The sequence below is a fragment of the Myxocyprinus asiaticus genome, chromosome 3 (genome assembly GCF_019703515.2).
Source record: "Myxocyprinus asiaticus isolate MX2 ecotype Aquarium Trade chromosome 3, UBuf_Myxa_2, whole genome shotgun sequence".
Lineage (NCBI taxonomy): Eukaryota > Metazoa > Chordata > Actinopteri > Cypriniformes > Catostomidae > Myxocyprinus > Myxocyprinus asiaticus.
The window spans coordinates 5539393-5564581 of record NC_059346.1 but is presented as its reverse complement, the minus strand read 5'-3'; the positions used below and the strand labels follow the sequence as shown (position 1 = coordinate 5564581).

At 36.9% G+C, this 25189-nt stretch overlaps 2 protein-coding genes across 4 annotated transcripts in view; both read left to right on the top strand.

Annotated features, from left to right (window-relative positions):
• The first annotated feature begins 1336 nt into the window (after positions 1-1336).
• On the top strand, positions 1337-19741 carry LOC127420151 (melanopsin-A-like). 3 transcript variants are annotated; one of them, XM_051662208.1, is made up of 9 exons: positions 1337-1532; positions 1626-1766; positions 6189-6322; positions 6458-6661; positions 7798-7969; positions 8061-8201; positions 12108-12215; positions 16035-16206; positions 19097-19741. In XM_051662208.1, exons 2-9 carry the CDS (start codon positions 1633-1635, stop codon positions 19247-19249), a joined length of 1218 nt encoding a protein of 405 aa, XP_051518168.1. In that variant the 5' UTR covers positions 1337-1532; positions 1626-1632; the 3' UTR covers positions 19250-19741. The 3 variants fall into 3 exon arrangements, with proteins under 3 accessions (XP_051518168.1, XP_051518162.1, XP_051518175.1); XM_051662202.1 differs by having other exon boundaries at positions 1337-1766; XM_051662215.1 differs by lacking the exon at positions 12108-12215 and having other exon boundaries at positions 1337-1766.
• A 5167-nt stretch (positions 19742-24908) lies between these two features.
• LOC127420132 (PDZ and LIM domain protein 5-like) overlaps positions 24909-25189 on the top strand; it is a 71381-nt gene continuing 71100 nt past the window's right edge. The window contains exon 1 of the mRNA XM_051662176.1: positions 24909-24993. The gene's annotated coding sequence lies outside the window, so the exon portion shown is untranslated. The remainder of the gene's footprint in view (positions 24994-25189) is intronic.

Below are 25189 nucleotides of genomic sequence, written 5' to 3'. Positions count from 1 at the left end.
CAAAGCGACTTACAAGAGAGGAAAACATAAGCGAATCATCTTAAGGAGACAGTGGTATGAAAAGTGCTATATTACAAAGTATCACTAGCATCATAATAGTATTCAAAACAGAATAAAGTGCAACAGAATTTTTTTTTTTTTTTTTTTTTTTTTTTTTAATGACTGGTTAAGTGCTCATGGAAAAGATGTGTTTTTAGTCGTTTTTTGAAGACAGAGAGTGAGTCAGCTTCACGGATGGAGTTGGGAAGGTCGTTCCACAAACATGGTATGATGAAGCTGAAAGTCCAGGAAAGTGTTTTGGTGCCTCTTTGTGTTGGTACAACAAGGCGACGTTCCTTAGCCGTCCGCAGACTTCTAGTGGGCGCGTAGCTCGGCATAAATGATTTTAGGTATGCTGGAGCAGACCCAGTGACTGTTCTGTATGCCAGCATCAGAGCCTTGAATTTGATACGTGCATCAACCGGTAGCCAGTGGAGAGAATTTATTGCAGTTATAAATAACGATCAGTGTTTCTGGTTTCTGGTTCCGGCAGACCTAACTAAAGCAGCCTAATTGTGAGTTGAAGGATAAATTAGGTGTATGCCTGGCTAAATAGATGAGTCTTTAGTCTAGACTTAAACTGAGTGAGTGTGTCTGCATCCCGAACAGTGTTCGGAAGACTATTCCATAGTTTAGGAACCAAATATGAAAAGGATCTACCTCCTTTTGTGGATTTTGATATTCTAGGAACTATTAACAGGCCAGAATTTTGTGATCGTAATGAACGTGATGGAATATGGCGTGGTAGAAGGTCACTTAAGTACTGCGGAGCTAGACCATTCAAAGCTTTGTACATAGTTAACAGAGCTTTGAATGGTCTAGCTCTGCAGTACAACAATAATTTCCAAAGCAAACATATAATAAGTATATAATAATTTAAAAGAATAAGTACAAAACCATAAAGAGGTATGCACACTGTGAATGGAAAAAAGGTTTCCTCAATGGGAGTGATTTTGTGAATGTAAACAACTCTTCAAGGTTAGTTGTTATAGTAAAAAATCTATAACTACATACCCTGGATGCTGTGTTCTCCATTTTTTGATGTAGTGTCTAATGAATGCTCTGTAGTGTTTATATATTGACTGGCTGTGTGTATGATCTGATAGCATCTTTTGATTTTGAGCACAGATGAAATGGTTTGAGGCGATTGTTTGATTTTGTGGATGTAGTTTGAAGATTTGGTTTTGTGTTTAAAGAAAATGGGTGAAGGATTCAAGAAATGAGTCTTAGCAATTGTGAAAAACTGTAAGATGTGCATATGAGATGAGCATTAGATCAATCTGAAGACACATAATGAAGGATGGGTGGGCGGATAAACGGATAGTTAATGCACTGTGGGCTGCTTCTGCTGTCATCTGACACAAACAAACTGTTCCGACAAGTAGGTCGCTGTGTGTCCGTCTGTTGCTGTTACTGAAAGTGAATAACTTCGGCTTTTACACAAACTCTCCTATTTAGGACAGATAGAGACACAGAGAGAGAAAGACAGAAGGGTAATGATGGGGGAAATAGAAGACAGTGACCATGACACAGTCTGCGGTTAGGTTTGGTTTGTTTAAGTGTTTTTTCTGTGATTGTTTTTGTAGTTTGGTGATGGAGCCCCAACGGCAGATTTACAAAAGACTGGATATCCCTGATCATGTGCATTACATCATCGCCTTCCTTCTCCTCATCATCGGCACTTTGGGGGTTACAGGCAACGCACTGGTCATGTTTGCTTTCTACAGGTATGAGTACACTGTTCTGGAGTGTGTTAGTATCTGAATGTTTTCCAGCCGGTGCAGTTATACGCTGTGTTTTAAAGAGCTAAACCTGTTGTGTGATTTCAGAAATGTTTGGTTTTATATTTTGTAATGCTTTATAATACTTTTCATTTACAACATTAACGAACATATTAATGAAACGTACATTTTTGCATTTGATGTAGTCGACGCATACCTTGCATGGACTTTTTATTTTGATCAATATTTTAGGTTAAAATCTATATGAATGTATTAGAAAAAGTGTATATCTACGAATATTCTTTGATGTTGTTTGCTTTTAATCACCTTTTCACCTACACAATAGAAAATTAAAAAATATTTGTGGTGTGACAAATGAATTTTAAAAGCACCAAAATTCTGTGTAGTCAATGTTGGGTAAATTACTTTAAAAAAGTAATCCATTAGAAATGGCTAATTCTTTAAAATTGTAATCAGATTACTTTACAGGTTACGTAATTAAAAAAGTAATCACATTACTTATTACTTTACTTTTCACTTACTTTCTAAAACACTTTTCCGCTCAACAAATTCAAAAGAATGTCTATATATCCTCCTTGTTCATGCCCTTCAGCTGTCACAGAAATGCAAACAGATGTACATACTAAATGTATTTATTTATTTATTTATTTTTATTTTCTCCTCAATTTGGAATGCCCAATTCCCGATGCGATCTAAGTCCTCGTGGTGGTGTAGTGACTCGCCTCAATCCGGGTGGCAGAGGACGAATCTCAGTTGCCTCCACGTCTGAGACCGTCAATCCGTGCATCTTTTCACATGGCTTGTTGAGCGCGTTACCACGGAGACATAGCGCGTGTGGAGGCTTCACGCTGTTCTCCACGGCATCCGAGCACAACTCACCACGTGCCCCACCGAGAGTGAGAACCACATTATAGCGACCACGAGGAGGTTAACCCAATGTGACTCTACCCACCCTAGCAACCGGGCTAATTTGGTTGCTTAGGAGACCTGGCTGGAATCACTCAGCATGCCCTGGATTCAAACTCGCGACTCTAGGGGTGGTAGTCATCGTCTTTACTCGCTGAGCTACCCAAGCCCCCCATACTAACTTAATTTATGTTTTAAATGTATTATACATAAATACAATTAATTTATTATCAACCATAGTAATGTACTTAAAATGAATTACATTATTTAAAAGTCTGTTATTTGAATCTGATTACAAGAATTTTAAATGCAATGCAGTACACTTCTTTTTTAACTAAAAAGTAACTTGAGTAACTAATTAATTTGTAATCGGATTACACCCAACACTGTATGAAGTGTGCAAAATTATTTCATGTTTAATATCCATTGAATTTACATGACGTTCTGGTAAACATTAAATAATATTTGTTAATCATGTAAATGTAAATATTAAATGTAATATTATTTAAATGGTTTATTATAAATAGAATAAATATATTAAAACTACAAAATAATAATCAATAACAAATAGGCTATTATGAAAACTATACAGCCTTGTATCCTTGTCATCTTGCTATGTTTCGTTGGGGTAGATAAGTCCATTCTAAGCTCTCTCTGTTTGCATTAATTTATACTGGTTTATTATTTTTCCATAAAACAAAGAGCTAAATGCATTAAACAATTTCATAATATTTAAATGCATTTGATCACCTATGAGTTACACATTGTAAAATCAATGATATTTAAAACAAAGTTTTAAATGTGAAACAGTCTCACTGTTCTTTTTTTGACAGATTGTCTCTCCCCAGCTGTTGGATAAATCCCTCTACGACTCATTTATGATATTGACTTTAATTGTTTTAGTGAATTGGGTCAGTGACCAAAAACTAGAGCAGTCACTGAAACACTAGAAAAAAAAAAAAAAAAAAAAAGATTCTGTTTTCTTTTTACTCTGCCTATTTGCTCAGATTAAAGTAACACACATGAAAACCCCTGTAGGCCACTGGACAACCCTAATCCTCATTTTCCATAATGGTTCTTTCTTTGTGTTCAGAATAGGCCATTGGTGCTATAGAGATAAGAAAAATTGTGAATGAGGTGTGGAGAACAAGTTGACGCATTGCCATAAATGGATGCAATTGCTGTAATCGTAGGCTTCTGTCGAGTGGAAGAAAATTGACTGCTCTTCCATGAATGCTGGAAATTCTCAGAACTGCAGCACCATCAATGGAAAGAACTGTGATGGCTCTTTTGATCTAATTGATGAACTGACTCCTGCTTTGCCAAAAAACTCATTTATCTTTTCTTGCTATTATTAGAATTTTTCCTCTAGCCATAAGAGGTATACAGTATAACTGTTATCAATGGAATGTTTCTTATCACATGATTGTGGATTCTCTAGCAATACTTAACAAATGTGTCTATTATTAATGGAAGTAGGTGAATATGTGCTTTAGTCTGATTTATGATAACAGTATTTTCAACGGGCACTGTAATCGGGTGTTTCTTCAACTTCAGGCATGTCCTAGGGGTTGATTTTTCCTAAAACAAACAGATTTAAACCTTTTTTTCTTTTTGTTGTATGAAGTTCTCATTAAAACTGAATTGGAAACTCCTTTACCAGACATTCATCATTTATTTCTGGTACTTTTCATATGCCATATACAGTAGGAATAGATTTGACTGGTTTTGCCTTGTTCCAGGCCCAGATATTCGATATTAAACTATGAAAATGTATCATAAAAATTAAACTTTTACATGATTAAAACTATAATAATCAAAACAGAGTGAAATAAACATACAGTAAACCATTTCCACACCACACAATTCTGCACTTAAATAAAAAAAGTTGTATATTTATTGACTAAGTGTTTAACATAAGTTTCAGTGTAGAGCATGCTTAAGATGAAATATGAGACAAGGGATATTTGAAGAAAACACTTGTGAAAAAAATTCACTTGTGAGGAGAGTATTTTTATTGGGCTACATTTCCAATCAAACATATGAGAAAATATTATTTAATTGTGTGTATTTAGGACACAAAATGTTAGCTATGCAATTAGCCAGCAAGACAAGTCAGCAATTTTATTATAAAACATAAACAAATGTCATCTCCAACAACATCATTTCAACCACAGAATTCTGTTAAAGACAATACAGAATATAAAATGTAGTGGAATTGACACTGTGGTGGGAATTTTCATGAAAAAATAATGACATGAATCTCTTGTTATGCATATACCTACACTGTTAGACATTTGTAACGGGAGTCAGCTGGTAGGTAGCTGTACAGTGTGTAAACCTCATTCCCCTGGCCTCAAGAGGCGCACTAGCAACTGACACTAGGGACTGTAGCCTTTAGCCTCCTCGTTAGCAAGTCTGCATCCCATGCCAGAGATGCTGGTTCGAATCCCACTCAGAGCAGTTTGAGCAGGACTGGTTACAGTGGTGCCGTGACCCAGATTGGAGTAAGGTTTAGGGGGGTGAGTATAACGGCAGCCAGCTGGTAGGCACTGCAGCTGTGCAGTGTATAAACCTCACTCCCCTGACCTCAAGAGGCACACTAGTGACTGACGCTAGAGGCTGTAGCCTTTAGCCTCCTCGTTAGCGCTCCTGCATCCCATGCCGGAGACGCCGGTTCGAATCCCATGCAGTTCGAACAGGACCGGTTACAGTGGTGCCGTGACCCAGATTGGAGTAAGGTTTAGGGGGGTGAGTAACGGGAGCCAGCTGGTAGGCACTGCAGCTGTGCAGTGTATAAACCTCACTCCCCTGACTTCAAGAGGCACACTAGTGACTGACGCTAGAGAATGTAGCCTTTAGCCTCCTCGTTAGCGCTCCCGCATCCCATGCCGGAGACGCCGGTTCGAATCCCGCACAGTTCGAGCAGGACTGGTTACAGTGGTGCTGTGACCCAGATGGGAGTGAGGTTTAGGGGGGTGAGTGTAACGGAATCCAGCTGGTAGGTAGCTGTGCAGTAAACCTCACTCCCCTGGGCTCAAGAGGTGCACTAGCGACTGACGCTAGAGGCTGTAGCCGTTAGCCTCCTCGTTAGCGTGCCCGCATACCATGCCGGAGATGATGGTTTGAATCCCGCGTGGAGCGGGTCGGGCAGGACCGGTTACACATTATTAATTGACAAAACAAAATTACTTAGTGTGAAAACATTTTTAACGAGACTTTACTTTTTTGAACTCCACAGAAGTGCAGAAGGTATGGAATTACAACAGTACAAGAAACACATAACGTGTGTTAACCACTTTAAAAAAAAAGTAGGCCTAAGACGACGACCATGGTACATTTTAGTACTTTTTTGGTGAATGACATAACAGAATTGTAAATTGTGTTCTTGCTGTTTTTTTTATAACTTAAACGGTGGGACAATTAAACTTGATTTACAAGTGCAAGGTTGAATACGGAATGTCTTCTAATAAGAAATAATTGTGCTTTTCTTTATTACAGTAATAAAAAGTTGCGGAACCTGCCAAATTATTTCATAATGAACCTGGCAGTCAGTGATTTCCTCATGGCGATCACGCAATCTCCAGTCTTCTTCATAAACTGCCTTTATAGAGAGTGGATGTTTGGAGAACTGGGTAACATTATCTGTTTTTAGTATTTATTTAAAAAAATAGGCTTACAGTTGTGCTCTAAAGTAGACTTAATTTCTTGTCTTAAATATACAGTATGTTCACAAACTATATTAAACTTTGCTGTCTTTGTATCCACAGGATGTAAAATATACGCATTTTGTGGTGCTCTGTTTGGTATCACCTCTATGATAAACCTGTTGGCAATCTCTATTGATCGTTACCTGGTCATCACCAAACCACTGCAGACCATCCAATCGAACTCCAAACGCAGAACCTCTCTGGCCATCCTGTGCATCTGGCTCTATTCGCTGGCCTGGAGCCTCGCACCTCTGATTGGCTGGAGTAAGATTTCAATATTCTAATCTGGTCTGAAAAAATTTGTCATTTAAGGTTATAAAAAACAGGAAAATAAGGATTACGTATGTAGCAATTAAATATTGTGGTGTGCATTACTGGTTTATGTTCTGGAAGGTGCTGGTTTGAGGAATAATCAAAACCCCATGATGTCTTTGAGCAAGATACTTAAAGGGATAGTTCATCCAAAAATGTCTGTCATTATTTACTCAACCTAATGTCATTTCAAACCTGTATGCTTTTCTTTATGTAGTGTAACAAAAAAGGAGAATATCTAAAGAATCTTTACACAGCTCTTTTCCATACAACAGTTCATATGGAGCAAAGCTTTCAAACTAGTTTTGGCGGGTCCAAAAGGGGGCGCTATGTCGGGAAAATGTTTACGCTTAAAATGCTTAGAATCTGAACTTTTCATTGATAATCATCACTTCTACATTTATGTTACACAAAATAACAATGCCTGAAAACATCCACGTCGCAAATAAGCACCACCTAGAGGTAATGTGGTAGAAATATTAATATGATTAATATGAATGTAAAAGACAAAAGGATCTTGGCTTGTTCTTGGGGTGTTCTGAAAAAATTAGACCAATTTTTGGCGATTAGTCTACAGTATATGTAAATGGCGAGCTTTTAAATTTGAGTGTGAAAAACTGCAGGCAGCAGCTCAAAAATGCCCCTGAGTTGAAGAGGTTATAGCCATAAAAACACCATAAATAACATAAGATTTCAGAGCTTTGTTGGAGAGGACAATCTTCAGTAAATAAAGACAATACATTATGGTCTCTCACACAAATCTATCATAGGGTTTCAAAAGACTTGGAATATAGTGCAATAATAACGCAACGCAACGCTAGGGTGAGAAAATAATGAACTTTGTGTGAACTCTTTCTTTAACCCCAGGTTGCATTACGAGTTTTATCCCTTTAATAAGTGTACAACAAGGCACTTTGGTAAAAAAAATTTTGCTGAAAGAGAGAGGTAGAAGTAAACACATTCTACATATCATTGTCTTTGAATTACTCTCTATTTGAGACATTACACTCCATTACACACTATTGTTAATATAAATAGCATCATGCTTATTTAATGTACATGTGCATGGCTCATGTAAATGCTTTCAGGTTCCTACATCCCTGAAGGTTTGATGACATCATGCACATGGGACTACACGTCGCCATCTCCGGCCAGCAGGAGTTACACCATGATGCTCTGCTGTTTTGTCTTCTTTATTCCTCTGGCCATCATCCTTTTCTGTTACCTTTTCATGTTCCTCTCTGTACGACAGGCCAGCAGGTCTGTGGTCCTCATGTTGCTTCCAGTGTCTTCAGTTTGTTGAGTGCTCACTGAAAAGTGATTGTGACTGTATATTATGTGTTGTGTTTAGAGATCTGGAAAGGCTGAACTCAATGAAGCAGCAGTCAATGAGGAGTGAATGGAGACTGGCTAAAATAGCAGCAGTGATCATTGTGGTGTATGTCCTGTCCTGGGCACCTTACGCATGTGTCACCCTCATCGCCTGGGCAGGGTGAGTGCTGAGCGCACACACACACACACACCATAGACTTCAAATGTTTTATATATACAACTGACTATAATTACTATAAACTAACCAAAACCAACACCGTAACAAAAAAAATAATAATAAAAAATAAAAAATAATAATAATAATAATAATAATAATAATATATATATATATATATATATATATATATATATATATATATATATATATATATATATATATATATCACATTTTATAATAATAGTAAAGTCATTAAAACTATGGAATAACATAAATGGAACTATGGACTGGGATACGAGTCCTGAAGAGCATGCGAGACGACATGTGAGCTGAAAGATATATAAAAGGTAAGGCAAGGCAAGTTTATTTATCATACATAATGGTAATTCAAAGTGTTTTAAATTTAAAACCAATTAAGAACAATAAAAAATAATTACAAGTACAAAATACATTTTAAAAAGTAAAAATTATAAAAATTATTAAAAAAGAATATTGAATAAAAAAGAAAAATTATGCAGAAACAAAATTATGTATTGCAGCACTCTGCTCAGTGAATAAATGCACAGATAAACAGATGTGTTTTCAATCTGGATTTGAATGTGGCTACTGTAGGAGTACACCTGACCTCTTCTGGAAGCTGGTTCCAGCTGTGGGTGGCATAATAGCTAAATGAAGTCTCACCTTGTTTTTGAGTGAACCCTTGGAAATTCTAACTGACTTGATCCTAATGATCTGAGAGGTCTGTTAGGTTTATATTCAACAAGCATATCTGCAATGTATTTAAGTCCTAGGCCGTTGAGTGATTTTGTTTGTTCTGTTGAGAATCTTGCCAGCAGCATTCTGAATGATCTGCAGGTGTCTAATGGTCTTTTTGGAAGGGCAGGTGAGAAGTCCATTGCAGTAGTCCACCCTACTGGTGATGAATGCATAAACAAGTTTCTCTAAGTCTTATATGGATACAAAACATCTAATTCTTGTTACATTTTTGAGATGATAGTAGGCTGATTTAGTTATTGCTTTTATGTGACTACTGAAACTAAGGTCTGACTCCAAAATTACACCAAGATTCCTTACTTGATTTTTTGTCTTTAGAACCTTGGAGTCAAGGTATGTGTTCACCTAGGGAATTTCTCCATTGTTGCCAAATACAATGACCTCTGTCTTGTCGTTGTTTAACTGAAGGAAGTTTCGGCACATCCAACTTTAAGTTTCATTAATGCACTGGCACAGAGGGCTAGGTAAATCTGGATGTCATCTGCATAGCTATGGTACGCAATTTGGTTATTTTTCATAATTTGGCCTAGTGGAAGCATATACAGGTCGAACAGGAGCGGTGCAAAAATTGAGCCTTGTGGGACTCCACACCTCATGTATGTCCACTCAGATTCATAGTTGCCTATTTTCACATAGTAACCCCTCCCTTCAAGATATGACCTGTAGCAGCTGAGGACCATCCCAAAGAGCCCTACCCAGTTTTCCAATCTGTCTAGGAGAATGCTGTGGTCAACAGTGTCTAAGACAGCACTGAGATCTATTAATACCTTATAATGACGTGGTTGCCTCAGCAATTGCGTTTTTCATCTCACAATTGCTTTTCTGACACTAACGGTTAGGTTTAGGTTCAAGGTTTATGGAAGGGAGGTCAGTTTTGTTGAATTAAAACTTGAATTAAAAAGTATTAACCTTAACAACCTTGTTTAGGATCTGTTTGAAGAACATTTAACTCAGTTTTAGCACCACACAGTGGACGTTTCACCTCTGAACTGCTGCGATACGTGTTAAGGGATCTCGTAATATCATTGTGCAAAAATATCTGGACTCTTGGTGTTGCTAGTCAGATCCACTCTAATATGGTGATCACAGGCAACCATGAGTAAAACTCAAGCCATCAGATTCATCCGCACAGAAGAGCAGTGCCGAAGCACAACTGACGTTAAAAACAAAACTTGCAATTTTATGTTTCAACCACAGATGTAGATAAAGAGCCCAGAATTCTGCATTGTACCTTTAACTTGAAAATCATGTCATTTTTACAGATGAGGACATCCCAAATATCCCCAAAGAAAAATGTTGTCAAATTTAGCTCACTCCTGGCAACAGATTTGTCTTAAAATGTATAGGGGATATTTTCCGAAATTTGGTTTCCCACAATAAAAGCAAACCTTGCCTGCTTTTGTCCCAGACTTGATGCTCAAATAATAGCACATAAGCACATTTTTGTCACATGTGACCCTATATGCTCTGTAAAAACGATGGTATTGTACGGATGTTTTGACCATGTGATGTGAGCCAAAACAACAGCTCACTTGTGTAAGCCCCGTATTCAGTGTACTGCTTTGTTGTTATTTGTCCTGTAGGCAAAACATGTTCTTTCCTTTTAGGTTAAAAAGCTACTTTTGACTGAAAAATCTAAAAGGTTTTTGCCCAAAAAATGTAAGTATGATGTTTCTAACAAAAAACCTATCTTATATTTTGAGTATGAAATATCATTGAGATATAGGGAGGACCTGGGGCTAGTCGTCACACTTTTTTACTCCAGTGCGTATTTCTCAAGGTATTTTTATTTTCGAAAGTGAATTTATGTATTGACACATACCTTAAAATTTTGACAACAACAAAGCTATTGAACATTTCCACCATTATTGCCCGGGAAAAAAATATACAAATGAGATATTTTGACCTGTGTTGTGGCATGTTGTCGCACTACAGTATACTGTATGACCGTATACTACAATGTGAACCTGCTGTTTATTGACATTGATTTGAGAAGAATACCTATTTCGATATAGGAAATACTATTTTTTACTATGTAAAAAAAAAAAGCCATCTTCCACAACATACATACTGTGTTTAAAATGTATTATAGGGTGTTACATATTCTTTTTAGCTTAAACAGTAAAACAATTGAAAACACGAAACACAAAATAATTCATTAAACTACAAAAGTGAAAAAGGTACCATACAAAAATATCAAATTTGTTTTGATCAATAGATATGATTATAAATGAATTATTAATGAATAAAATGACAACATATATACAGTATATATATATATGCCAATGTGGCCAATGTATTGCCAGTGTGTTTTTATCTTTGATATAAAATCTTTTACAATAACGGTTAAGTGCTGGTTTAAAAGAAAGCAGAGCTGTACTTATTTTTAATTATTAATTAACTTTACATTATATGTTACCAGGGTTGGGAACAATCTCAATTACTTGTAGAGTTTAATATTTTCTCTTTTCATTAGTAAATTTGTTTTTTACAGCAATAAGCCTATGTAGAGACCCAGGATGCTAATTAGCACGTGCTATAATCTCTATGTGCAATGCATCTTTTTTCTTTCTTTCTGAAATCAGGTTTTTTGTACTGCCCCATACAAATAAATAAATAATAAAAAAATACAAATAAAACTGTATTCACTATATCCACAGCTATTACAAAAAATATGTTGAAATTTGAATTTTTTTCAAACATTTTCGAAAATGTACAATTTGTAGCCAACAATCTCTAAACCTCATAGTTACTGAGATATAGTCCTTATGATAACTTCCCCATGTGAGATCATGTGAATCAGTAAACTGGATGTTATATATAGTATGCACTAATCTTCATATATCGCAAATGTTATTGTGTCTTTAATCTGCAAATCCCCTGATTACTGTTTATCTGGCACTTTTCAATGTATATCCCTCTCGTTAGTGTGTCTTTACTTGTGTGTGTGGAACTCTACTATATCTGTTAAGCTCAGTACAGCTGTGAGAAGTAGGAAGTGATTATAAAACATTCTAATCTGTCTCTATGCCTGTCAGCAGTGTTGCACTGCTTCCTTGCTGCGCTTTCTCAGTGACCTACATGTGTTTAAGTATAACCTATATTTTAATTTTAATTTTTCTACTCTTTTCTCAGGCATGCAAACATTCTCAACCCCTACTCAAAAACACTGCCTGCGGTCATCGCCAAAACATCTGCCATCTACAACCCTTTCATATATGCAATAGTTCACACCAAATATCGGTAAATTAAACATCAAACATGCACGCTTCGAGCAAAAATATGTGAAAATAGGTAAATACAAATGGTTAGTTGACATGACAATTCAAGCACAGCTGTGTCCTGCAGAGTGACCTGCTATAATGTACTTCATTTGATTACATTTTAAAAAATATTTTTATTTATAAGTTATTGAGTAATTATTATGCATACCGTTTTTATGATTTCAGATTAATTGAGAGACTACATGGAATATTTGTACATTATAGTAAAAAAATTTAAAAAACTATTGTACTTTTGTCACATTTGGAATATTTAAGTGACAAAAAGTTAAAAGTTGATTAGAAAATGTCAAAGAATTATACACTTTCCATTTATATATTCAGATAAATCTTAACCTAAAATCTTAATGTTGATAAAAAATAAATAAATAAATAAATAAAAAGATGGGCACACTACCCAAATACATAATCATGCAAATGTATTTACATACCCAGTCACTCTGTAAATCTTACATTGTCCTGCTGGAAAAACCAATCCTCAGAGTTGGGGAACATTGTCAGAGCAGAAAGCAATTTTCTTCTAGGATAACCTTGTACTTGGCTTGATTCATGCGTTCTTCCCAAAGACGAATCTGCCCAATTACAGGCTAGCTGAAGCACCCCCAGATCACCACTGATCCTCCATATATATTTACACTGGCGGCCAAAAGTTTGGAATAATGTTCTGGAATAATGGAAGGAAATTGGTCCTTTAATTCATCAAAGTGGCATTCAACTGATCACAAAGTATAGTCAGGACAATAATGATGTAAAAAACAGCACCATCACTATTTGAAAAAAGTAATTTTTGATCAAATCTAGCCAGGCCCCATTTCCAGCAGCCATCACTCCAACACCTTATCCTTGAGTAATCATGATAAATTGCTAATTTGGTACTAGAAAATCACTTGCCATTATATCAAAAACAGCTGAAAGCTATTTGGTTCGTTAAATGAAGCTTAATATTCTCTTTGTGTTTGTTTTTGAGTTGCCACAGTATGCAATAGACTGACATGTCTAAGGTCAATATTAGGTCAAAAATGGCAAAAAAGAAACAGCTTTCTCTAGAAACTCGTCAGTCAGTCATTGTTTTGAGGAATGAAGGCTATATAATGCTTACAGTTGCCAAAAAACTGAAGGTTTCATACAGTCTTCAAAGACAAAGGACAACTTCTCGGTTACTGTCGTAACCTCCATTGCCTGATGGAGGGAACAAGACGTTGTGTCAATGAAGTAACACTAGGGGTCGCTCCTGGGAGCCCCAGACATCTCTGATCTTTGAGAAAAGGCCAATGAGAATTGGCAAGTGGAATTTGCATGCCACTCCCCTGGACATACAGGTATAAAAGGAGCTGGAGTGTCAGGAAGAACACCACTTAGCGAACAGATGCCACTTCAGGTCATACATGTGCCCCGTTGAGAGAGCCCTGGACTGAGTGATCGTGTCTACCACTGCCGGTGGTAGGCCACTTAAGTCTTCCGCGTCACGTCCAAGGGCCAGACATGGAGATTCCAGAGGTCTGGTCGCGGGTGCCAGATGGTGCCCCGTCCCTGCGAAAGAAGGTCCTTCGCGAGGAGCGTGAGGTCCGAGAACCAAGTCCAGGAGGGCCAATAAGGTGCCACTAAGATGACCTGCACAACGTCTGTGCAAGTAGGCTCACTGGGGGAAACGCATATGCTGTTGAGGTTTCCCGGGATATGAGTGGCTCGCAGCGACTTGCGACATTCGACAAGAGCGTAGACCACCTTGGCTGTTGATTTACGCAACCGTCGCTGTGTTGTCTGTCCGGACCAACACGTGCTTGACCCGGATCAACGGGAAAAGCCTACACAGGGCGAGCAATACTGCCTACAACTCGAGGCAGTTGATATGCCAACACAGTCATGGACCAGTCCATGGGCTGGCGGCTGCATGCCCGTTGCAACCACGACGTGCCTGGAGACCTGCCCTAGGGGCACTCCTGCCCGTAGGAATGCTAGGTTGGACCAAGGGCTGAACAGACGGCGACAGACCTGCGTGACGAGCATGCGGTGTGCACCGTGGTGCCATGCCCATCTCACGACTCAAGTCTGGAGTCAGTGCCGAAGCAGTCTCATATGCATCAACCCGAGTGGTGTGACTGCCGCTGAGGATGCCATATGCCCCAGCCATAGCCGAGCCGAGTCGGACAGTCCTGATCAGCCAACGCGATGGGTTGGGGAGCGCGAGCCATGCCCCCAAGCTCTGTGCGAGGGGGACCAAGGGAACAACTGTGTCGGACATACCGGCGGGCGGGGCCTCGCGATGGGGCGGAGCCTAAGGTGCCACTTGTGGCCGTGTCGAGTCTAAGGACATCAAAGCACTTACCTGGTTCCTTGTGACTACCCCCAGAATGGCGGACTCCCAGGAGTGACCCCTAGTGTCACTTCATTGACACAATGTCAAGTGAGTGACAGAAGAGGAACTGGCTCTAACAAGGACAGAAAGAGATGTGGAAGGCCAGATGTACAACTAAACAAGAGGATAAGTACATCAGAGTCTCTAGTTTGAGAAATAGACACCTCACATGTCCTCAGCTGACAGCTTCATTGAATTCTACCCACTCAACACCAGTTTCATGTACAACAGTAAAGAGAAGACTCAGGGATGCAGGCCTTATGGGAAGAATTGCAAAGAAAAAGCCACTTTTGAAACAGAAAAACTAAAAAAAAAGGTTAAAGTGGGCAAAGAAACACAGACATTGGACAACAGATAATTGGAAAAGAGTGTTATGGATCTTAACCCCACTGAGCTTTTGTGGGATCAGTTAGACTGTAAGGTGCATGAGAAGTGAAATGTCACCTGAGTATCTGGACAAACTGATGGCTAGAATGCCAAGGATCTGCAAAGCTGTCATTGCTGCACGTGGACTCTCTGAAGTAGTTTAAGAAGTTCTGATAATTTTTTTAAAAATTGTAATAGTACTTTTTCACATTATTAATGTCCTGACTATACACTGTGATCAGTTGAATGCCACTTTGGTGAATAAAAGTACCAATTTATTTCCATAAGAGCAAAATCTGTACATTATTCCAAACTTTTGACTGCCAGTATATATATATATATATATATAAGTTAAATGTTTGTTTTCGAAAAGGTGAGGTATTCAAATAAGCCCACAAGGGATTCTAACCTCTCCTGCATATCTCTTTTCTATTTTGTATTCTTGCTTTGTTCTTTTATTGTTAATATGTCAAATAAATAAATAAATAAAAATACACTAATAGTTAATTTATCCTTCTATATAACAAATACAAATAAACAAGGCACCATCAACTAACATAACTATATAAGTAGTTGTGTAATTATGAATTAATTCTGCAACATTATTAGTTTCACTATGAGAATAAAGTTCTAATTTAATTAATTAATTAATTAATTAATTATTATTTTTGCAAATCTGAAATTCTGATAGTTTTAAATGAGAAATTTTTAAAGGTTTAAAGTAAATGCACTAAATTAATTTAGAAAGGATTCCAACATTCATGGAAATCCTGGAAATATAATTTCATATCAATTTTTTAATTGAGATTTCCAGGCCTGAACAAATGATAGAAATTAAATAAATCATAAAAAGTCTTAGAAATTTCTATTTTTAATGTAATTCTTTTTGTTATGCTCAGCTTTTTGTGATAAAATGATTAAAAAAAAAAAAATCACAATTTTTATCCAATAATGACCAACTGGAAATTCATGGAAATTCGTTGGTCAAAAGATGTGTGAACCATGTATAGAAAATCCCCAATTTTTCATCAGTACAACTATTCATCTGTCTGTCTGCAGAGCCACATTAGCTGAGAAGATACCCGGTTTATCCTGTCTGTCTCGCTCTCAGAAGGACTGTCTCTCTTCCTCCACTAACAGTGACATGTCAGTTCAGGACACCAGTATCAGCAGACAGTCTTCTGTCTCCAAAAACAAACTCCACACAACCACGGGCAACTCCTATACTATGGTACAGTACTTACTATTGTGTTCTTATATGGTAAATGTAGTCAAATTATCCCAACCAGACCAAGAGAGAGGGTTCAAAAGTAGACACCCTTACGAACACTACGATTCTAAAATCTTGGTCTTGGTTTGATTAAAGGTATAGTTCACCCAAAATGAAAATTCTCTCATCATTTACTCACCCTCATTCCATCCCAGATGTGAATTGCTTTCTTTCTTCAGCAGAACATATATGAAGAAAAATATCTTAGCTCAGTAGGTCCTTAAAATGCAAGTGGATAGTGATCCGACCTTTCAAGATCCAAAAATCAGTCAGCATAGATGTCATCCATGTGACTCCACTGGTTAAATTAATGTCCTCTAAAGTGAAATGATCACTGGTACTGCGAAAAAGATAAATATTTATGTACTTTAAATGATCGCTTCCAGTCTGCAGCAGTATGCGAGTATCACATAATCTCTATGTTCACACTAACAGACACATGTGCGACACATCTGGAAGGGCAGCTCTGTCTACAACTGAGTAGGAGGAACGCTGTACAGAAGCTGCATTGGTTTTGGTTTAGATCTGTATTTGTATCTGTATGCTTACTCACAATGGTGCGTTTGTGTGCTCATCCTGGATGTCTCAACTGAGAAAAAACTTGAGATTACGTTCGTAACATTCCGATGTGAATACATCACATGAGATACCGCGTGAACTCCGCCCTCTTGTGAATGCACATACTGCTGCTGACTGGAAGCAATTTAAGTACTTAAATATTTATCTTTTTCACACCAAAAGCTATCGTTTCACTTTAGAAGACATTAAGAGTCGTATGAATGACGTTTTTGCTGACTATCTGTGATTGTTTTGAGATTCAAAGGTCTGATCAGCATCCACTTGCTTTTTAAGGACCTACTGAGCAAATATATTTTTCTTCAAATGTGTTCTGATGAAGAAAGAAAGTCATAGGCCCCGTTTCCACCTGGTATTAAGATGCGTTTTGGGTGATCCAATCACATGTGGTCAGGTGAGACACATGGCTGTTTACACCTGGTCGTTTAAATGCGTCCCCTGTAACCACTTGTGTTCGGATTTGGAGGGGAGGGTCTCTGTTTCATGATGACATACATCAATCACTGTCAGTGTTTTACTGCATGATAATAAAGCACAACAAAATCAGTAAAGACAAAGAAAGCGCGAAAAAATGGTGCACTGTTTCTCCCAGATTCAGTTGAAATTTATTCTAAGCAAAAATGCAATATGTCAAGTAGAATTATCTATTCTTTTAGTAGTTTATCTGTATTAAAGGGGCTTCAGGTGTTCGTGCTTGTCATCTGTGTTGATATCAGACACACTAAAGAAGACCCGCGAAGCTCTCGTTATTGTGTATGTATCCACTTTTTAAAATTTTCTGATCGGACGATTATTTCCTTTTAAAGCCACTCGTAAATGGTAAAGTTAAAACTCATGTTTTAGCACAGCAGTTGATTGACAGGTGAGGGGTGTCTTCATTGCTGCCGGGACGTATACAGGATGGATTAGCATTTACCCATGCGATGTGGACACATGCTTTTTTGACCACATTCATATGTGTTTTCTATGATCCGATCACAAAAAGTTTTAGACCCCATTTAGACCTGTATTTAGGGCTGACCACATGTGATCGGATCACCTGAAATGCATCTTAATACCAGGTGGAAAAGGGGTCATATACATCTGGGGTGGCATGAGGGTGAGTAAAATATTAGGGAATTTTCATTTTTGGGTGAACTATCCCTTTAAGTGTCAAGTATTTTTGTTTTTCCCAAGAAAGAAATTAATTGTAATATTGACTAATCTTTTTAGTGAAATTACAGTAAAGAATTAGTCATGGGTTATAAACCTGTGAATAGGGGATTTATACAATACACCAATAGCAAAACATAAACTAAAAATATTAAATGCACCATTACAGTTCATCTTTTGGTATTTTTGTCCATGTTGACACTGTTGATTCTCCCTTACTTGTAAGTGCATCATAATGGATCTATATTTTAGGATGTGTGTATGTGTGTGAGGTTTCAGGTAATGGGAGATGTGGAGCTGGACCTGATGGAGAACAGGTCAAGTATATCCAAAGTTTCATTTAGAGGCTTTTCCAAACAGAGGAACATCATAAAATGCTCCTCACTGATGTTGGAGAAATTGAGATTTAATTTACACGCAACATATTGAATTAATTAAATATGCATCACTGGCTTACACACTAAACACTTTATGGAGTTCCTAACAGATATTCAGAAAGGGGGTGTGTCCATATAAGGGTGCATGTACATTCAACCAATCATAGCTCTACAGGTAAATAAAAAGCTGTTCATCAAGCTATTCTTTTGCCATCCCATCTTCTCCACCTAAGTCCAGAGTCTAATTTTTTAGCAGGTTTGATGTTCATTCCAAACCTGTTTACCATTTTACATGTTTTAAAAATCCAAAATGAGATCTCTCAATGGTTTTTCCTAGACAGCAATGAGATTGAATTGAGATCAAATGGATAGTGTGCTGAAATCTCCTGCTTTTCACATTGTTCTACTTAGAAAAAGACCCCAGTAATCTCACATGTGTCTCCTCTAGAGTTTCAGAAGAAATCACAATAATGTCTCAAACTGTATTCAGATTTGCCAAAATAACAAAGTCTGCAGTCAACAGTCAGAGATCTCAATACGTACTCAAATATTTCTCATTAAACATTTTATAGCTAAAAACTCTTATTTGTGTCTGTTTTTATTTCTCTTAAGTAATTTTAGAAGAAACATTAGAGTCAAAGTTGATACTAAAATGAAACATAACTGTATGAACAGTGTTGTGAATTATATCTTCTGTCTCTCTCTCTCTCTGTGTGTGTGTGTGTGTGTGTGTGTGTGTTCTGTAGCGTCCAGTCCAGATAAAAGAGTCAATCAGCCTATGTGAGCATGATCTCGTGTCTGGATCCCTCGCCATGGCAACCGCACCAATGGTTGTTTACACTAGGAAAAGCAGGAGTGCTGACCTGACCACTGATTTAAACCTAAGAATGACTCTGTGACCCACAGCTCCTCTGATACTCCCAAAATCATCATCAGTCCAGCCTCAGAAAGCAACTTGAGAGAAGATATGGAGGAAAAGTCTGGATCTCACCATCAGCACTCTAGGAACACAATGTTTGACCTCACACACATAAACTGCCCAACAGAGTTACTGGAGACTATGTAAAGACTTCTCACATGAACTCTAAAGGCTTTTTTCACTTGCTTAGTCTCACCAATTAAGACTAGATTATCCAGAAAAGGACTTTTTAATAAACTGTGGTTGTTATTAACATTTTTACAGCTGTTGTGGGAATAGTCATGAGATAAATACAGATGTCAGTTAAAGCTGAGAAACAAACTAGACAAAGAAATTTACTACATACAGTATACAGTGGCCTCAAGAAGTATTTGGACATATTGTAGCTAATCATAGACAACTTACACATTTGTTCTTTATTTTATTTTATTTTACAAGTGTTTTTCCATTTTCTGTCATTGGTGCTACACCACTTTAGATGACATTTCTGTGCTAAATAAAGTGTAATCTAATCCAATGGAACTTTTTACCAAAATTTCTGTGATTTTAGACTTGAACAGTATATTTATCGTTTTATCATTGAAGACCTAACAAACTTCTGTTGTGAAATGTTTTGCTTGAAAAGTTTGCTCTCTTTTGTTAAATGCTACTTGGTTAAATATTTTTTATCTAGTGCAATGACATTCATATATTCTTAAAAGTGACATAAGTGTCCATATACTTTTTATACCATATAGCTCCAGACTGCTGCATGTACAAACCGGCTCTTGAAAAGGCTGGAAGAGCTATTGGCATGGGCCAGAATGAAGATTAAGCCAACAAAATCACGTAGTCTTTCTATTAGAAAGGGGGTGAGGAACGATCGGATTTCGTTTGAGGTGGAGGGGTTGTGGCAGAGCAGCCTATTCGAAGTTTAGGGAGAGAATACACAGCAGATCTTTCAGACAAACACACACAATTGTCATCTCCCAGGCAAATTCAAGGTTTGGTGTTACCAATTTACACTCTTCCATCGTCTGATGTGGCCGCTAAAAATGTTTGAGATTTCTGCAGCGGCAGTGGCAAGGATGGACACCAAGTTCAACAGTTATATCAGGAAGTGGTTAGGCCTGCCACGTTGTCTCTCAGCTGTAGCATTGTTTGGAAGAAATGCTTTACAACTGTCTCTAAAATCACTCACTCTGGGATACAAGCAGGAAAAGACCAGGCTTGTTTTGGAGCTACGGGAATCGACAGACCAGGCAGTGAGGGCAGGTCAAGTCCAAGTCCGAACATGTAGAACTTGGAAGGCAGAGGACATCGTAAACCAGGCAGTTTCAAGACTGAAGCATCAAGAGATTGTTGGAAGAACACAGTCAGGAAGAACAGGCCTTGGATGGGGGGATGGCTCCCAAACTGTGGTCAGCAGCCTCCCGAAAACAGAGGAAAGCAGTGGTAGTTACGGAAGTTACTAGGATGGAAGAGGAAGGGTATAAGTTTAGGGCAGTCAACCAGCAGCAGCAAGAGCGCTGGAACATATGGGAGGGGACATCTGATAGAGTGTTAGGATGGGCTGACCTGTGGAAAGTACGACAGGCCAGGCTACGTTTTCTAATAAGATCCACCTACGATACCCTACCAAGCCCTGGGAATTTGTCTCTGTGGTATGGCAAGGAGGAGGGTTGCCCCCTCTTTGAGGCCCCAAGAGCAAACTTGCAGCACATAGTGGTTGGGTGCAAGATTGCCCTGGCACAAGGACGGTATAGGTGGCGGCATGATCATGATCATAAACTTTTGAGTTGACAGCATCAGCCAAGTGCAATCACTCAACCCTGCTACCAAAGTTGTTTTAAAGAAAAAACTGTCAAACAAATAATTGTCTTTTATTTGTGGAAAATATAGCCAAAGTGGCCATCCCAGCCTGTGTTGGGTACCGACAGTCTTTTCGATTGATTTTCTGTTTTACTTTGGTGTACATTGCTATGCTCTCATGTATAGTGTATTTTTTGAAATTATATCGGCTAACGGCCACTCTGCTCTCTAGATAGCCACCAAAGGTTTTTTTTGTGTGGCCTAGGTAGTACTCTATTTTATGGCGCCAAATATCCTTAAAGTCAGCATGAAACGGACATTACGACCAACTTTATTTCTGTATTGTGACGTATTTCCGAGTGAAACTGCTTATCGAACGAGAAAAAAATGTAGAGAGGGGACTTTGTTTACGTTAGGACAAGGCTGGAGCCGTTGTGCAAACACAGATGAATGTGAAACAAGCAAGTAGAAGCTAATTTGTCCACGTTTTGAATCACAATACACTAAGCATAAAGAATAAAGTGTAAAGCAGTATTTCCAAGAATTTCCCGTCTGCAGAAAAATATAAATAAACTCCAGCGAGTTTCCTTTCGTCTGGCTTCAGCGTCAGCATGTCTTATTTAGAAGTCATCATTCCTATGCCCTATTCCATACGAAGACAATTACCCTCCACTGTGAGAGCTTCAGAAGGCTGAAAGGAGATAATGGTAAGTCAAATCTAATTTTTAAGTGATTCTTATTGGAAAATCTGTTTGGAATTGACCCTACAGCATGGATTGTGCTCCTTTCGAAGTACCCTGCGAAGGCATGATCAGCGCAAGTTAGAACACAGTCAGACACGCTAGGGGGAGGGAGTGTCCTCATTCTAGAAAGCATTTGATTGGACAAAGTTTCTCAGGCACTTTGTGTCATCATGACTGCCTTGGTCTGTCAAGCTGAAAGAGAGAGACTGCTGATTTTAAATGCTATCTTCTGAAAAGTATTTTGTCAGCATTTGGGAGTACACTACCATACTGATGACCTTAAATGGAATAAATATAGACTTAAAGCAGCAAAACTTTCATTTTGATTTCACAGGGACTTTAGAGGAAAATTGCTTACAAATGCGATTTGTGCGTTCATCCAACAGAGGACGCTGCAGTACCTGTCATTAAACTCATCTTTTATAAGGCATAAACTCATTTTCATGACTTGCAGTTCTCTTAGTTTAATTGGTGGTATAGCTTAAATGTATTGACTTGATACATAGTATAATTTCATTGTCTTAACTGTCACGTCCCATACTACCAGTAACCCGAACCTTTGAGAGATTTATCCTTTGTTAGGGCACATTTATTTCTAAACATCATTCCCCTCATTTGTCTCTTTTGCTAGATGAGTGCATTAGCCCAGATCAGACCGAAGGGTTCACGCTTACAGCTGCATTAGCTGTTTGGAAAACAGAAGATAGTTTGGACTAGAGTACATCATTGATCTGATCTCCATTCTCTGTTCAAATGCTAATAATAGCTTCTTTATGCAGTCCTACGGTCTGTGTTTACACTTAGATCCCTTTAAGATCAATGTGTATGCTTTTAGACTGTCTGTATTGCTATTCTAACTGTTGTATAACACATGAGTGTTTAAACAGTGTCTAGTTTTTCTATAAGCTGCTGTACTGGTGATGGAAGGGGAAAGCCACATGTGGTCTGTATGATTGCTCTGTCATACTGTAATGAATGTAAGGCTTCTGTGAAGGTGAGATTTGTTGGGTGACATCATTTTTTAATGCACACCTGAGTGATTCAGTATGACAGTATCACTCTACACCTGGACCTCCACACATTTGTTCCTCACACAAGTTACACCTGCACCCTTCGCTTATTAACCTTATGTTACATGGGTTTAAAATACTATTTTACTTATTTTAAATCTGACTTGTACATGTCAGCAGTCAGACCACAGCGCTTACATTTTTAAGCAACACTGTAAAATGTTTTGTCAGGTAACCTTGAATGTGCTCATATGGTAACATCTACATGAACTGTTTTTTTATTGAATTCAAAATATGATTTCATATAACTAAGTCAATTTGACACCATTGGGTTACACTTATTAAATTATTTTTGAGTTTTGAAAAATAATCTTTGACTTCTTTTATTAATATCGGGAAAATGGCTTTTTAACTGCTCGTTTATTTTTCTTTAATTTTGATTTTATTATTGTCTGATTTTTATTTTATTTTATTTCAGAACTTTTTGCTAGGAAAATATAATATTGATAATTTTTTTTTATGAACAACTATTTTCATCATATGACATCATATTTTTTTAAAATAAACAACAAATTGCATTGCATTCATGTTTTTTATTTTATTTATTTATTTTATTTATTTATTTTTATCACAGAATTTTTTTTTGCCAGGACAGTATAATATTGATAATTTTTATAAACATATTGCATCATATGCCTATTTTATTTTTTTATTTTGTTTTTTTTTTGCAGATTATTATTATAATTTTATTGCCAGGACCGCATAATATTGATCATTTTTATAAACAACAAATTGCATCATATGCCTATATTCATTTATTTTATTGCAGAATGTTATGCCAGGATAATATAATTTTTTATATTTTTTATAAACAGCAAATTGCATTATATGCATGTTTGAATTATTATTATTATTTTTTATTTTTTGCCAGGACAGCAAAATATTGATAATTTTTCTAAACAAAATTGCATCATATGCCTATTTATTTTTGCATTTATTTTACTGAAGAACTTTTTGCCAGGACAATATAATATTGATAATTTTTATGAACAAAAAATTGCATCAAATGTCTGTTTTATTTTTTGTTTATTTTACTGCAGAATTTTTTGCCAGGACAGCAATATATTCATAATTTTTATAAACTACAAAGTGCATCATATATCTATTTTATTTTATTTTATTGCAGAAAGTTTTGTCAGGACAATATAATACTGATGACTTTTATAAACATATTGCATCATATGCCTATTTTAGTTTTTATTTAGTTTTTTTTTCAGATTATTATTATAATTTTTTTGCCAGGACCGCATAATATTGATCATTTTTATAAACAACAAATTGCATCATATTCCTTTATTAATTTATTTTATTGCAGAACATTATGCCAGGATAAAATAATTTTGATATTTTTTTATAAACAACAAATTGCATTATATGCATGTTTGAATTTTTTATTGTTGCATATTTTCTTTTCTTTTATTTATTTATTTATTTATTAATTTTTTGCCAGGACAGCAAAGTATAGATAATTTTTAGAAACAACAAATTGCATCATATGCCTATTTATTTTTTCATTTATTTTACTGCAGAACTTTTTGCCAGGGCAATATAATATTGATAATTTTTTTATGAACAAAAAATTGCATCATATGCCCTTTTTTTATTTTTTTTATTTTACTTCAGAACTTTTTGCCAGGAAAGCAAAATATTGATAATTTGTATAAACTACAAATTGACTCATATGTCTATTTAATTTTATTTCAGAAAGTTTTGTCAGGAAATATAATATTGATCGTTTGTATAAACATATTGCATCATATGCCTATTTTATTTGTATTTATTTTTTTCAGATTATTATTATTATTATTTGCCAGGACCACATAATACTGATCATTTTTATAAACAACAAATTGCATCATATGCCTAGTTTTTTATTGTATTTATTTTTTAGGCTACATAACGGTAGTAAAAAAGAAATCAAAACTTGCATTGTGGCGTTCATACAAAATGAAACAAAATTGATTGGGAATACGGGAGCATGTCTGGCCCCTGTCTTTATGACGTCACCAGCGGAGGGAACATTAATCCTGCGTCCCTTCACTCGAATGCAGCGCAGTCCAAACAAAACACAGACGCACCGCAACGGGACAAGCGCAACTCATCCAGACATTTGCACACAGGTAAGTGCAAGTTAATTGAATGGTTTAAACTGGCGTAGGACCAGAGTTAAATACCAAAGTTATGTGTTTAAATTGATTAATTTCATTAGTACTTCTTTACTATAAGGGGAGACTGGGGCGTGTTGTCAAACGTCTATATATGGGGTAAAGCTGTCATTATTTACACTGATGTGAGAAGGATACATTTTTTTAAAAT

Bases quoted from the DNA above. Each gene is read 5' to 3' on its own strand.
- LOC127420151 (XM_051662202.1), top strand. From the start codon at position 1,564: ATGACACAGTCTGCGGTTAGGTTTGGTTTGTTTAAGTGTTTTTTCTGT. The intron at 1,767-6,188 runs GTATGAGTACAC...TCTTTATTACAG, and splicing joins GTCATGTTTGCTTTCTACAG to TAATAAAAAGTTGCGGAACC. The intron at 6,323-6,457 runs GTAACATTATCT...TTGTATCCACAG, and splicing joins GTGGATGTTTGGAGAACTGG to GATGTAAAATATACGCATTT.